Source organism: Hippocampus zosterae, chromosome 2, assembly GCF_025434085.1.
Source record: "Hippocampus zosterae strain Florida chromosome 2, ASM2543408v3, whole genome shotgun sequence".
Lineage (NCBI taxonomy): Eukaryota > Metazoa > Chordata > Actinopteri > Syngnathiformes > Syngnathidae > Hippocampus > Hippocampus zosterae.
This window is the reverse complement of record NC_067452.1, coordinates 6,865,689-6,879,180: the sequence shown is the minus strand read 5'-3', so window position 1 is coordinate 6,879,180 and position 13,492 is coordinate 6,865,689. Positions and strand designations below refer to the sequence as shown.

General features: G+C 40.8%; 1 protein-coding gene across 4 annotated transcripts in view; it reads left to right on the top strand.

Annotated features, from left to right (window-relative positions):
• LOC127592311 (gamma-aminobutyric acid receptor subunit gamma-3-like) overlaps nucleotides 1-12,103 on the top strand; it is a 97,168-nt gene extending 85,065 nt beyond the window's left edge. For all 4 annotated transcript variants that reach the window (XM_052052988.1, XM_052052971.1, XM_052052963.1 and 1 more), the window contains 2 exons: nucleotides 8,661-8,857; nucleotides 10,935-12,103. In XM_052052988.1, coding sequence (XP_051908948.1) covers nucleotides 8,661-8,857; nucleotides 10,935-11,219 — 482 coding nt within the window. In that variant the 3' untranslated portion in view covers nucleotides 11,220-12,103. The remainder of the gene's footprint in view (nucleotides 1-8,660; nucleotides 8,858-10,934) is intronic.
• The last annotated feature ends 1,389 nt before the right edge of the window (nucleotides 12,104-13,492 follow it).

Sequence of the window (13,492 nt, the reverse complement as noted above, 5' to 3'; positions counted from 1 at the left end):
AGAGTGACGACATTGGCAGGAAGGAGCTAAGGGCCAATTGACAGGATGCACAGATCACAAGAATATATCGTACATCTGTCCAAGAGGTTGAACTCCCGACAGGCACAGTGGGCTCTGCTCGAAGCACAATTCGACTTTGTCTTGACCTATCGCAAAAGTTATAAGAACCAGTAACCAGATGCTCTCTCCAGACTCCATGACCCTGCAGTAGACACTTCTGTTTCTGTTTGTTTCTGTTTGTTTGTTTATTGAACATAAAACATATACAGTAATAATTTGACAGAAAATAAGGTAGATAAAAAAAGTAAAAAGAAAGAAATCAGTCTTCATTCAACACAGCTATTATGTTCAAGGGAGTAGGATGAAGTAAAAAACGTATCTAGTCCTACCCCGTTATGTGTTTAAATCTACTAAATCATTTTTATTTCAATCAGAAAAGAAGAAGTAAGAAGAAGTCTCCATTAAGGCTTATACTTTACCCTTAACCGTGATATTTTTACAACTTTTGGTTTGTATCGGGATTATATACATCCTCACCCTGGCACTGTTGTGTCAATTTTCTCTTGTATTCATAATGGATATTTCAATAACTTTCTCTATTTATCAACTTAGTTCTGATTTATCATTATATTTCATGTTTAGAATTTATCATTTTAACTCTGATTGATGTAGGTTGTTTGTACTATTTTTTTGAATTTGTTTTTGAACTCAGCAAGCGATTTACTCATTTTTAGGTCCGTTTCGAGATTATTCCACAGATTAACACCTTTGCTAGATACACTTCTTTGCTTGATGTTTGTTCTTGTTTTGATTTTTTTGAATAAGTTGGTACCTCTTAATTCATAGTTGCTTTCTCGAATTTCGAAAAACTTCTGAATGTTTTGGCAGAGCAGGTTATTGTGTGCTTTGTACATTAATTGGGCGATTTTAAAGTCAATCAGGTCATAAAATTTCATCGTATTTAATTTGATAAATAGTGGATTTGTGGGTTCCGTATATTTTGATCTATTAATAACTCGAATTGCTTTTTTTTGTAGTTTGAGAATAGGGAGTGTGTTTGTTTTGCAGGCATTTCCCCATATTTCCACACAGTAGGTCATATATGGTAATAATAATGAAGTGTATAATGTGTACAAAGATCTCTTATTTAGCACTTCCTTGGTTTTGGAGAGGATCCCTACGGTCTTGGCTATTTTTCTTTTTATGTTATCGATATGTGGTTTCCAACATAGTTTTGAGTCTATTACTAATCTGAGAAACTTGGTTTCATACGCTCTTTCTATTTCAATTGAGTTTACCATAATTTTAGCTTGGTGTTTGATTGGTCTTGTGCCAAAAACAATTAACTTCGATTTTTTTCAGGTTAAGTGACAATTTATTTCTGTCGAACCAGTTTTTTAATTTGTTTAATTTGTTTTCTACGGTTGTCAGGAGCTGTTTCAGATTTATTCCAGAACAGTAGAAAGTTGTATCATCAGCAAATAGGACACATTTAAATAGTTTTGAGACCTTGCAGATATCATTTATATATAAGATGAATAGTTTTGGACCAAGCACTGACCCCTTATTGTTGAGTTGCACGTACTGATATCCGTTTTCTAAATAACTTTTTATTCATTTATAAGCTACACCTCTAATGCCATATCTTTCTAGTTTTTTCAATAATATACTGTGATCTATTGTGTCAAAAGCTTTTTTTAGATCTAGGAAAACCCCAACAGTAAATTCTTTGTTGTCTATATTAGTGGCTATTGCTTCCACAAACTCCATAACTGCCATTGAGGTGGTCCGTTTTTCCCTGAAGCCATATTGATTCTCACTTAACAGCGCATGCTTTTGTATAAAGCTATCAAGTCTGCGAGAAAATAGTTTTTCTAATATTTTTGAAAATTGTGGTAGTAGTGATAATGGTCTATAATTTGCAAACAGATGTCTTTCTCCACTTTTATAGATTGGAATAACTTTAGCAATTTTCATTTTTGATGGAAAGATACCAGCTTTGAATGACAGGTTGCATATGTGCGTGAAAGGTCGCTCTACATATTCTATAATCTGCTTGATTATTGTCATATCAATATTAAAGCAATCAGTTGACTTTTTATTTGTTAAAGTTTTTATAATATTTGATACTTCTTGTTTTACAGCAGTAAGGAACATCGTGGAGGAGTTTTTTTCTACGTATCTATCTATTTCAAACAGGTTTGTTGGATCAGGAATTTGTTTTGCTAGGTTAATGCCGATGTTGACATAATACTCATTAAATTCAGTTGCTATTTCTGCAGTTTTTTCCAAAATAGTATTTTTGCCTTTGATAAAATACTCTGGATAATCCATTTTTTTAGGACTATTTCTGATTATTTGGTTAAGTATTTTCCATATTTGTTGTGTGTTACCTTTATTCTGCTCTAATAGTGCATGATAATGATCTCTTTTACTGGTTCTTATAATATTCATTCATTCATTCATTCATCTTCCGTACCGCTTGATCCTCACTAGGGTCGCGGGGGGTGCTGGAGCCCATCCCAGCCGTCTCCGGGCAGTAGGCGGGGGACACCCTGAATCGGTTGCCAGCCAATCGCAGGGCACACATAGACGAACAACCATCCACGCTCACACTCACACCTAGGGACAATTTAGAGTGTTCAATCAGCCTGCCATGCATATTTTTGGAATGTGGGAGGAAACCGGAGCACCCGGAGAAAACCCACGCAGGCCCGGGGAGAACATGCAAACTCCACACAGGGAGGCCGGAGCTGGAATCGAACCCGGTACCTCTGCACTGTGAAGCCGGCGTGCTAACCACTGGACTACCGGGCCGCCTCTTATAATATTTACTAGTTTATTTTTATAGGTCTTATATTTTTTTTCTGCTTCTTCAGTTCTGAATTTTAAAAACAATTTATATAAATTGTTTTTCTTTTTACATGCGTTTTCTATGCCTTTCGTTATCCATGGCTTACTTGGGTCTTTATACTTTTTGGAGACTTCAGTTAATGGAAAATGTTTATCATATAAGGAGATTATGGTAGACTGAAATACTTCAAATGCTATATTTGGGTCTCCGTTTGAGTAGACCTCGGTCCAGTTTTGTTTTTCTAGGTCTTGCTTAAAGGCATCGATGGAACGTTGGGTTCTTAGTCTTATTTCTGTTATACGAGTTGTTGATTTAGCTTTTCTATCGAAATAATTATGAAAAACTGCAAAAACAGGTAGGTGGTCACTTATGTCATTAATGAGAAGTCCACTTTCCATTTTATGATCAATCTTATTTATAAATATGTTATCTATTAATGTGGCCGTGTCAACTGTTATTCTGCTAGGTTTCAGGATTACTGGGAAAAAGCTGTTGCTGTACATAGTATTTATGAAGTCAGTTGTTTTTTTGTGTCTATTTGGGTTTAATAAGTCAATGTTAAAGTCACCACATATTATTCGTGTTTTCTTATCGTTGTAGTAACTGAGCATATCTGTTAGTTTTTTATTGAATGTGTCAATACATGTTCCTGGTGTCCTATAGATGCACCTTATGATATTTGATGCCTTTTTATTGTGTATTTCAATGGTTAGACATTCCATTAGGTTTTCTATTGTGTTTGTCAATCTTTTTGATTTTACTGCATTTAAGTGCTTTGTCTACATATATTGCAAACCCCCCCCCCCCCTCCTTTTTTGTTTTCTCTATTAGTTGCAAACATTTCATAACCTTCTATTTCCATTTCAGTTGTTTTATCTTCATCAAGCCAAGTTTCTGATATGGCAATTATTTTAAATTTATTGAATTTAGTCAGGTATTCTTTAATTTTTGTGAAGTTTTTATAGAGACTTCTATTGTTTAAGTGTATTACCGAAAGTGCATTTTCCAATTTTATATTAGTGTTGAATTGTTCATCCAGGTAATAGTCAGAATTTGTTACCCTTTGTTTGTTGTTGAAGAAGTTATTGTCTGGGTCCAAATTGTTCTCGTGATCAAATGGCTTATAGTCAATATCTTCAAAGGGTTGGAAGTTCATGTTTTTGGGATGTGAATTTCCCGCTCCCACGCGGTCGTCGATGGCTCCCTCACGACCGTCGTTGGTTCCCTCGCTGTCGTCGCTCGCTCTCTCGCCGTCATCAATGGGTCCCTCGTGGTCGCTGGCTCCCTTGCGGTCGTCACCGACTCCCTCACGCTCGCCGGCTGGCTGCCTCCCGGCTCTCTCACGTGCGCTGGCTGGTTGTCACCCGGCTGCCTCAGGCTCGCTGTCTCCCGGCTTCCTCGCGGTCACTGGCTCCCCTGCAGTCGTCGCTGGTTTCCTCTCGGTCGTCTCTGGCTCCCTTGCGGTCGTCGTTGGCTCCCTCACGGTGGTCGCAGGCTGGTTGTCTCCCGGCTTCCTCACGGTCGCTGGCTTCCCTGCAGTCGTCGCTGGCTTCCTCGCGGTCATCACTAGCTCCCTCACGGTCGGTCGGTCTTGAAAAAGTTATTGTCCGGGTCCAAGTTGTTCTCAGGGTCAAACGTCTTGTGGTCATCAAAGGGTTGGAAGGGTCATCCTGACATCACATTGTGCGAACACTGCGATGGAAGTCAAAATGAAGATCATGGAGGCCTGAGAATGTATCCAAGTTCCCAGTGACTGTCCTGCTGGAAAATTATTACATAATTTCTGGCTGTTCAATCGGGATATGCATCTGGTAGGGACCTGACGCAAACTGGGCCCTCAATACATTGGACAATTTGAGGTGGAGGCGGTAGTGAACCCTGTGTCCATGAAGCTCCGTCTTCCATCAACCCTCAAGATACCTGCTCATAACAGTGGTATCCAGACCTTTGGCTCCTCCGCCTACCCATCCACCACCTCCATGTCTCATCAATGGCGACCCTGTGTATACAGTGCATGAGATACTGGACTCCACTAGCCGGGGCAGAGTTGTGCAGTACCCGGTTGACTGGGAAGGTTACGGTCCAGAAGAGCGTCAGTGGGTCCCCCACTCCTAGATCCATCCTTACTGCATGACTTCCACGCATTGGCCCCTGACAAACCAGGTAGTCTGCCAGGGGACATTTGTTCAGGGGGGTGTTTGTCATGTTCCTGTTTTTGGGGGGCTTCATTCCACCGGGAATGGTGGGCATATCCCTCCCAACGCCACACCTGTTACACATTGGATCATAATTGGATTATTGAAGGCCTACAATGCCGACAATTTACCGTCGGATTATTTGCCTTGCTTGCAGCCCACGTGCCAAGTGTTTATTTTCTAGATGTGCAATTCTTGCTTATGCCATTTTTTGTCCATGCCTCTTGTTGAAAGTAGTGTTCTTGTTTTATATAGTATATTTTCTCTCAATTCAATGTTTATTTCCTTGCCTTATGCAAGTGCTTTTTGTTTATTTTTTTCCTGGTTTTGTTGATCAGTGATCTAATTTCTACTTTTTTGGTTCCGTGCTTTTCTGAAATAAAGTTTTTCACGATAATTATTATTTCTCAGTCTACATATGTGGGATCCACCTTTGTTCCGGACTATTGCGGAACATTACAAATACGTTACATACGTTTTTAAAAAGGCATGCTACAAGTTGGTGCCAAAGCATATCATTGCGGGAGCCTGAACATACATTAAAAAAAAACAAAAAAACAAATAGGATCGGTTTTCTAGCAAGTAACAGATTCATAATGAAAATCTGCGAATAAGTGGATTTGTGGATACTGAACCGCAAACATGCTTGGGTTCGCTGTAAATTAAAATTCCTGTCATCTTTTTAGGGTTGATTTGTTCTACTACTTTTGCTATGTAGTTTTACTACAAGGAACGCGTTAGGAGATGTATCGGATCCAGTTGTAAACACCTGGAAATAAAAGCTGAAATTTTCTTATTTTATATTCATCTTTTGATGTTAAATATTGTTAACTATTCATTTACAGGTAGTTTGTGGCAAAAAATGAAGAAATCTGCCTCACTGTTGGAATACCTTCGGAGGAACGTGTGTATTCTGCCACCCCACTACCTATTTTGTCACACCACAGGATCTTCTCCATAGTCTGTGTCGACAAGTCATCACCTTGGTTGCCATGGCATCACAGAGAGACAATTCCCAAAGAGGGAATGAACCCGTGAAAATAAAATTAGTTGACTTCATTTGAGGTTCAGAAGCAACACTGCACCAAAACACGGGACAACGTACCTCGCATGCGTTTTCATTCGAGGAAGAGGCAGATGAAAGTTGTTCATGTACCTTCAACCTTGTGAGTGAGGGGAGAAAACCTAAGACGAGGCACTCGACCAATGGGTAGCTCGAAATAGAAGGGAGCAACTCGTCTCTATGGAAACGCTGGGTGAAAACAGCCATGTAGAGAGGGAGAGGAGAATGGAAAGAAAGGTTGAGACAAGAAGAAGAGAAAAGATGAGTACAAAAAAACAGAGATGGTGAAAGGGGCCAGATGCACATGTATGACCGTGTGCCTCGGTGCCATATTCCTCCTGCCTTTCTGTTGGGACCATTCTTTACTCAGGGTTCACGGGACCCTTTTAACAGTCTCTTTGACAATGGCATGTTATGATTCACAATATTGAACTGAAACAGGTCTAATCTGTTCATAGTGATGGTGAAATGGCAGCATTGTATGATTTCAAAATGTACAGAAGTGCAACCTCTAAAACTACACAAACATATGTAACCTGAGGAACATTGCAAGTATGCCCCTGGGTCTGGCAGCAGCGTAACAATGATGATCACAGTTAATCAGTGCAATGTTTTTTTTTTTAATCTAGCAGTGCATTGGCATTTCAGAATCTTGGAACACCTTAAAAGGTGTATGATTTGGAAGATGGGGGATCCATATGCTTGTAGAGTCAAACTCAGCCATTTCCTTTATTTCCTCTGAATTCTTACCACGCAACTCAACTCAACTGTATTTATGGAGTACTTTTCAAACAATCGTCACTGCATACAAAGTGCTGTACATGAATCAAGTAATATATACAGTGAAATCCTCTACAACGAAATCATGTTTGCAGCAAGAATTTTTTCACAACAGGGGTTTTTTCACTGTCGCAAATTTGATCTCAGATGTAAGCACACACACACCCACACAAACATATGTGTACTCTATTTTTATTCCAATAGTGCATAAGTATGAGCACACACTTATTTGAGACTTAATATTGTCAGTGCAGAAAGAAGAAAAGGGAAAGAAATTGCGAAATTTACGATCAGCATTCACTTTTACTTACATCAATTTCTTGGATCATGTCTTTTATTTAGTTTCCTCCGTTTTTCATTTTGATCACTTTTACCCTCTCTTTCGGTATCAGAGCTCTTCTTGTCTTAGCTGCTTGATATCCAATGGTCCGTTTTGTAGCAATTTTAGCAATGCAACGTCCATCCTCATCTGAATCTAACAACAATAACAAATACTTCCTGGCATGCAATGAACTTTTAAGCCAGCCACGGGACGCTTCGTAGTCCTCGATGGCCATAGTTAGCTATCGAAGGCTAGCGCTCCAGTTAGCGTAAGGGTTTTAGCCTTCGAGAGCTAACTATGGCCATCAAGGACTACGAAGTGTCCCGTGGCTGTTTTTAGCATGATAACAAGTAAAGCATTCGAGGAAACGTTCGTTTATTTGAATGTCTGACGAGCCATAAGCAATTTACTCTGAGCAGCTAATCGGATCTAGCTTCAGTGTATCTATCAGTATCTATCAACATAGACAGTGAGGTCCCTCTTGGCCAATCGGAGGCCAGGATGATGCTCGGTAAGCCAATGGCAGAGCAGCTATGAGTACGTTGAGTCCAGGAAACTCGCAGCTGTGAGCGAAATAAACATTGTTCACTATGTAAACCAGTGTGGTGGTTTCTGTTGCCTTTTTCCGAACGAACCAGTAGAGGTCACGGTTGGATAAGACTTTGTTGTAGTGAATGTCTTCGCGAGGCTGGAGCAGAGAAAATGATTTTGTATAACGCAATAGGGGGGTTTTCGTCGTATGGGTGGCAGGAGAATGAGAATTGTGTTAATGCATGAAGATTTTTTCACATAAGGGGGTATTTTCCCCATGTAGGTCTCGTTCTCGAGGAGTTTCACTGTATGCAACAATAAAGCAATAAATCAGAAACAGAGATGGTAGAAGGCACCAAACAGTAAAACTAAGACCAAATCTGAGTCATGCTAAGTCAAATGCCAAAGAATACAAGTGAGTTTTGAGGTGGGTTTTAAAGATTGGCAGCAAGGGTGCTTGCCGAATGTTCAGTGGGAGGTCATTCCAGAGAGAGGGACCAGCAACGGAAAAGGCTCGATCTCCTCTGAGCCTACGTTTAGTTCTTGGTACTTCTAATAATGTCTGGTCTGCAGACCTGAGACGCCGGGCAGGTGTGTTGGGGCGGATGAGCTCAGAGAGGTAAGGTGGCGCGAGGTCATTTAGAGATTTGAAAACAAATAATAAGATCTTGAAAAGAACTCTAAAATGTATAGGGAGCAAGTGAAGGGATGTAGGAGTTATGTGTGCCCTGTTACGAGTACCAGTCAAGAGGCGAGCAGCAGCATTCTGGACCAGCTGGAGACGCTTAATGGAGGATTGGCTGACTCCAAAGTAAAGTGAATGTATTTTTGGATGACTTGTGATCACTGTCAATGTCCTGCTGAAGACCCAAAGCCCTGCTGTCGCATTCCTCACCCTTGCTTTGTCCTTTTCAGGCATTACCACCGTGCTGACCATGACCACATTGAGCACAGTGGCCCGGAATTCGCTGCCTCGAGTCTCCTATGTGACAGCGATGGACCTGTTTGTCACCGTCTGCTTCCTGTTTGTCTTTGCCGCCATGATCGAGTATGCCATGCTCAACTACTGCTCCTCTAGTTTACGCAGACCGCCGGTAAAAATGCACAAACTGGTAAGCCACATTCTTCATTCCGGTCAAAAGCTAAGCTTCCTTTTTAGGTTCATGAAGTATTCATAGCAACAAATCTGCTTTTGGAAGTACATAGAGGAAAGCTTTTTATAAAGACAATTGATGCTCCGAGTTCTGACTTCTCTACTGCTGTCTGTGCGGAGGAATTAGACCCATCTGTCTGATCAAAGGTGTCAAGTGCTTGATTATGATTATTCATGTTTGCTTGATCAAACATTCCAGATGTGACTCATTTAGTCGGCGGTGTGTTCTGTGAAACGTCGGCAGCAGTAACTCTATTGAGTGCTCGAGGAAGGTGTCTTTTAGTACGTATATAAAGTGCAGCATGTCTAGCTTGCCATGTTTTCAAAGGTGTATGTCGTTTTGAAGCAAAAGTGTGCCTCTTGAGAACCTTATCTCACCCAAAGTGCGCTAGAAGCTTTGCGTGGGAGTTCTCAAGTCTGCTGCACCTGTCACTCACCATTGATTCACTGGCAGCAGCGCACATCTACTTGTCAAGCTTCTGTTGCCATTTGGATGGGGGAATCACGTCCCGTATTAGTTCTTCATCATTTGAGGCCCACAATCATGTGGTCTAAGTTGTCTGAGTCCCATCGAGGACAAGTTACAAATGGCTATTTTCTTGGTTCATTCGTCGTCCATCCATAAATAATGGAACACGGGTAATTATTGCGTGAATGTTGAGAGGATAGTCATGCGATTGAATGAACTGTCAATCAAAGGCAAGACCCTGGAGAGAAAATAACGTGGGGCAAACATGTCATTGCGTAGCTGCGAAGCATATGCACAGTATCCTGTCAGATTACAGTGGAGCTTCCAAGATTGAAAAAAAAAAATCAATCCCAAGCTGCTGTTCAGCCTTCGATGCAAACTATCTCCACATACTGTATATCTTACATGTAATTGCAATCATTTGTTTCCAACAGTCTTTGGGCTTCATTTCATAGCTTGTGACTTGACACTTTACTCTGAAGTCATTCCTCTGTTCTGTTAACACTAACCGTAGTGATATATGAGATTAATTCTTTCCTTGTCAACTCTCGAACTTGAATCATCTCTAACCAACGAACTGACCGAAAATGTAATTAATCCTTTGAAAAATCCCCCAAAAAAGAAAAACAACATCTTTTGTAGTATTTATTTTTAATGCACCGCTTGAACATACTCGTTGCTTAAAAAAAAAAAAAAAAGCTAATTTGTGTGTGTATGGAGTTTCCCATATGTTAGCATTCGAGTCAGCAGAGGGTCACAAAAGTAATTCTCTTCATATTATGCTTACGGTAGCTTGACAGTAAAGTTCAGCTGACATTGACATAATCTTCAACCCTAATTTTCTGAAGAAAATTTACAAATTAAAATCAAATCCGCCAAACCGCCACTTGTTGTGAAGTGAGTTGAGTCACCCTCCACCATACACCACACGTATTCCAGTTTGCCCTTGCAATTCAAAATATGAAATTAGTCAATCGACGGCTCTTATATCATAAAACGGGCACTGCATTTCTATTCTTTATGCTATAACTTTTAGGGGGTGTGCATGTTGCCACCCCACCCCGCGTTAATCTCTGGTGAAACTGTCTAATTTTACAAATATGGTTTTAGTGGGAAAGATTGCTTTTGGCCATAATAAGTTTGGAGATTTTGTCAACAATGGTTGAAATGAAAGTTGAACTTTTTTGGCGCAAACACAAGATTGTTCATCATCAACGCAACAACATCTCTACAGCGAATCCTGATGGCAGCAGCATCATTGTTTGGGGCTCGTTTTTTCGTCAGTTGAAACTGGGGCCGTCGTCAAAGGAAGTAAGAAAAGTGCATCATAGCAGTCAGAGGTGGCAAAAGGAAACCTTCGGGCTCCTGCTGATATGAAGCAAAATATCAGGAAAGTGGCTGTGTGGATAATCACAGGCACTCGGCACATTGTAGCAGGTGTTTGCTGACTCCCATGCATACGTGCTTGCTACTGCTTGTGCAACATGCAGTGTACAGTGGCAGGTCAATACTCAGGTCAAGACTCAGACTTGTGTAAAAATCGACACATTTCTCTCTCCCTCTACAGGCATATTCGTCCCTCGGCACCGGTCGGCCCCCTCGTCGGCACATGATTCCCACAGGCAATGCTCTCTTCTGGCAGGACTATGACGAGGACTGCCTGGACCAGTGCCTAGATGGGAAAGATTGCAAGAGTTTTTTCTGCTGCTACGAGGAATGTAAAGAAGGCGGCTGGAAGAAAGGTCGCATCCATGTCAACATTCGTGAACTGGATTCCTACTCGCGGGTATTCTTCCCGACTTCCTTCTTGCTCTTCAACATTGTTTACTGGGTCAGCTACCTCTATCTTTAGTCACACTCTTGCATTGGAGCTCCTATGAAGTGGAGAAAGGGCCATTGTTCTTTTTAGAGTTGATGAGAAGGAGGGACAAAAACGGGAATGGACCTGTCCTTTTCAGGACTCGACGCAGACTGTAGACATCTATCTGGGTGGCAACGCGGTATTTTGGGCCACACCGTGGCAGAGCACCCATAGTGCCTTCTTCAGAAAAGGGTGCACAAGGCCACCGCAGCATTGTTGTTTTTATTAGCTCATCCATCACGCCGCCGCATGCCAATGGTTTTATTTATTTTTTAATTTCACTCCTTGATGAAACCAGCATGGTTCTCGGGACAGGAAATGCTAAGACGCTCACCATGCATTGTGTGGTACTTTACAAGTGCAGTAGTTCTTTATCATAACAAAATGCCACCGAGTTATTGGTCTTGTTTTCTGAAGACCCTAGCAGACAATACAATTTACATTAATGGGATGCACAAGCGCTGCATAACTACAAAATGATCTTTCCTCAAACAGGTATTTTTTTTATTAGTCTTAGCAGTGCTAATGGTATGAAGTTCCATCCATTCAGTTTCACAAGGTAAATTATAAACACATGAGATTTTTTCCCCCCTTATAAAAAATAAAGGGAATTTGTGTTGCCCTGCCATTTGTGGGACCCTAAGCTGCCTCTCGTGTTGGGCCAGCAACAGCCGAGGTGCTGTAAAATATATGCGTACTATAGGTCCAATGTAGGCCACGAGAGAGCGAGAGAAAGAAAGAGAGAGCAGTGTTGAAAAATGGAGGAGTCTGGATGGTTGGGGATGGACTCATTCAAACAACAACCACGATGTAAAATTGATGCGACCTATGAAGACATACGGACACACGTGAAACCCAGGCTTAGCTTAAATGTTGTGTTTTTTGAGTGTGTGTGTGTGTTTGTGTGTGTGTGTGTGTGTGTGTGTGGCGAGAGAAGGGAGTTAGAGTATGAGTCTGTCGTTTCCTTTTTCATCCATATGGATGTCGGCTTCTAGCGAAATCCAGTTTTTGAACGTTCTACGTATTCATCGGGCCTCTGAACATGTTTGTGTCCAATCCAGAGATAGTATACGTAGTTACTAAATGGGAGGTGTTGACTTTGTGTACTGAGTTTTGTCTTTGGACGCAAAAACTCCCACACCTCTGATATTTGTACTGCACTTTATAAGTGTCTGAGTCCAGTGAGATACTCTAATAAAAGAAAATCACAGTTTTTAATCTGATCAGTGTTTACAAGCCACTTTTAAATCAGAGTACTGAGCTGTGGTCAGCATGAGCAACCTCCTTGCACTTGTTCAAAAAATATATATATAGATGACATTTGCAGTATTGTCATAAATGTATCCTATACGCACTTCACAGTAATTTCTCCCACATCATTGGGAAAAGAAAAAGCCAAGATGGTCATGGATTAGTACTCCCAAAGGAAATCCGATATCTTTGAACTGGACAAATCAGTCTGTTTTTCTAGTGTGTGGTACATTGCGTGTATGAATAAATACTGTTTTGATCAAGTATTGCTGTGAAGTGTCTGTGTGAGAACAAAATATTTCACTCCATAACCAACAACTGAAGGAGGCAGTCTGCTCTGGGATTGAGTTTAGCTGCACCTCAAACAGACAACACGTGATGGAGAGTAAGTGTAAAACTTGTCATGGTTAGGACACAACTTGGATTAATATAGTTTGTCACACTTCCTGTTGAAATATCTCTGCAATAGAGTAGATCCCAAAGCTACTTTTGTGATTGTTGTCCTCTTATCATGTCAAAAGTTGCAGTGCCCTTTTCCAAAGGTTTTTGCTGAAAGTTTAAAATGTTTTGGGGGTTTTATGGTTCTGTAGTGAAATTAAATTCTGATTTTGTCAAGACACATTAACTTCCATCAGCGTTTGCGGTAGCATTGTTTCAAAAGGACAAAAAAAAAAACTATATTTGCTGTTTTTAACTTGAAAGGTTGAAGTTGCTGTTGAGATATATTCCTCGGTTTGAAAGTTCTTCCCGTGGGCTCGGGGAAAACTCAGTGTGAAATGCTGATTACAAACTACAGGATGTGATCTTTGTCAAGACGGGAACTCGGAGCAAAGTCTTGCATGTTCCATATGTGTGGGGTTCGACCTGACTAAATCCAGCTTATGGAAGTGAAGGTGAACGAGAATGTCGTACGTATGGACAGTATGAGAACATTTGTGCAATAGGAGTTGTAACATACACTTCATACTGTACTCCCAAAGTCTTGTCTGTAAAAGAAAAAAAAAGGCAGCTGC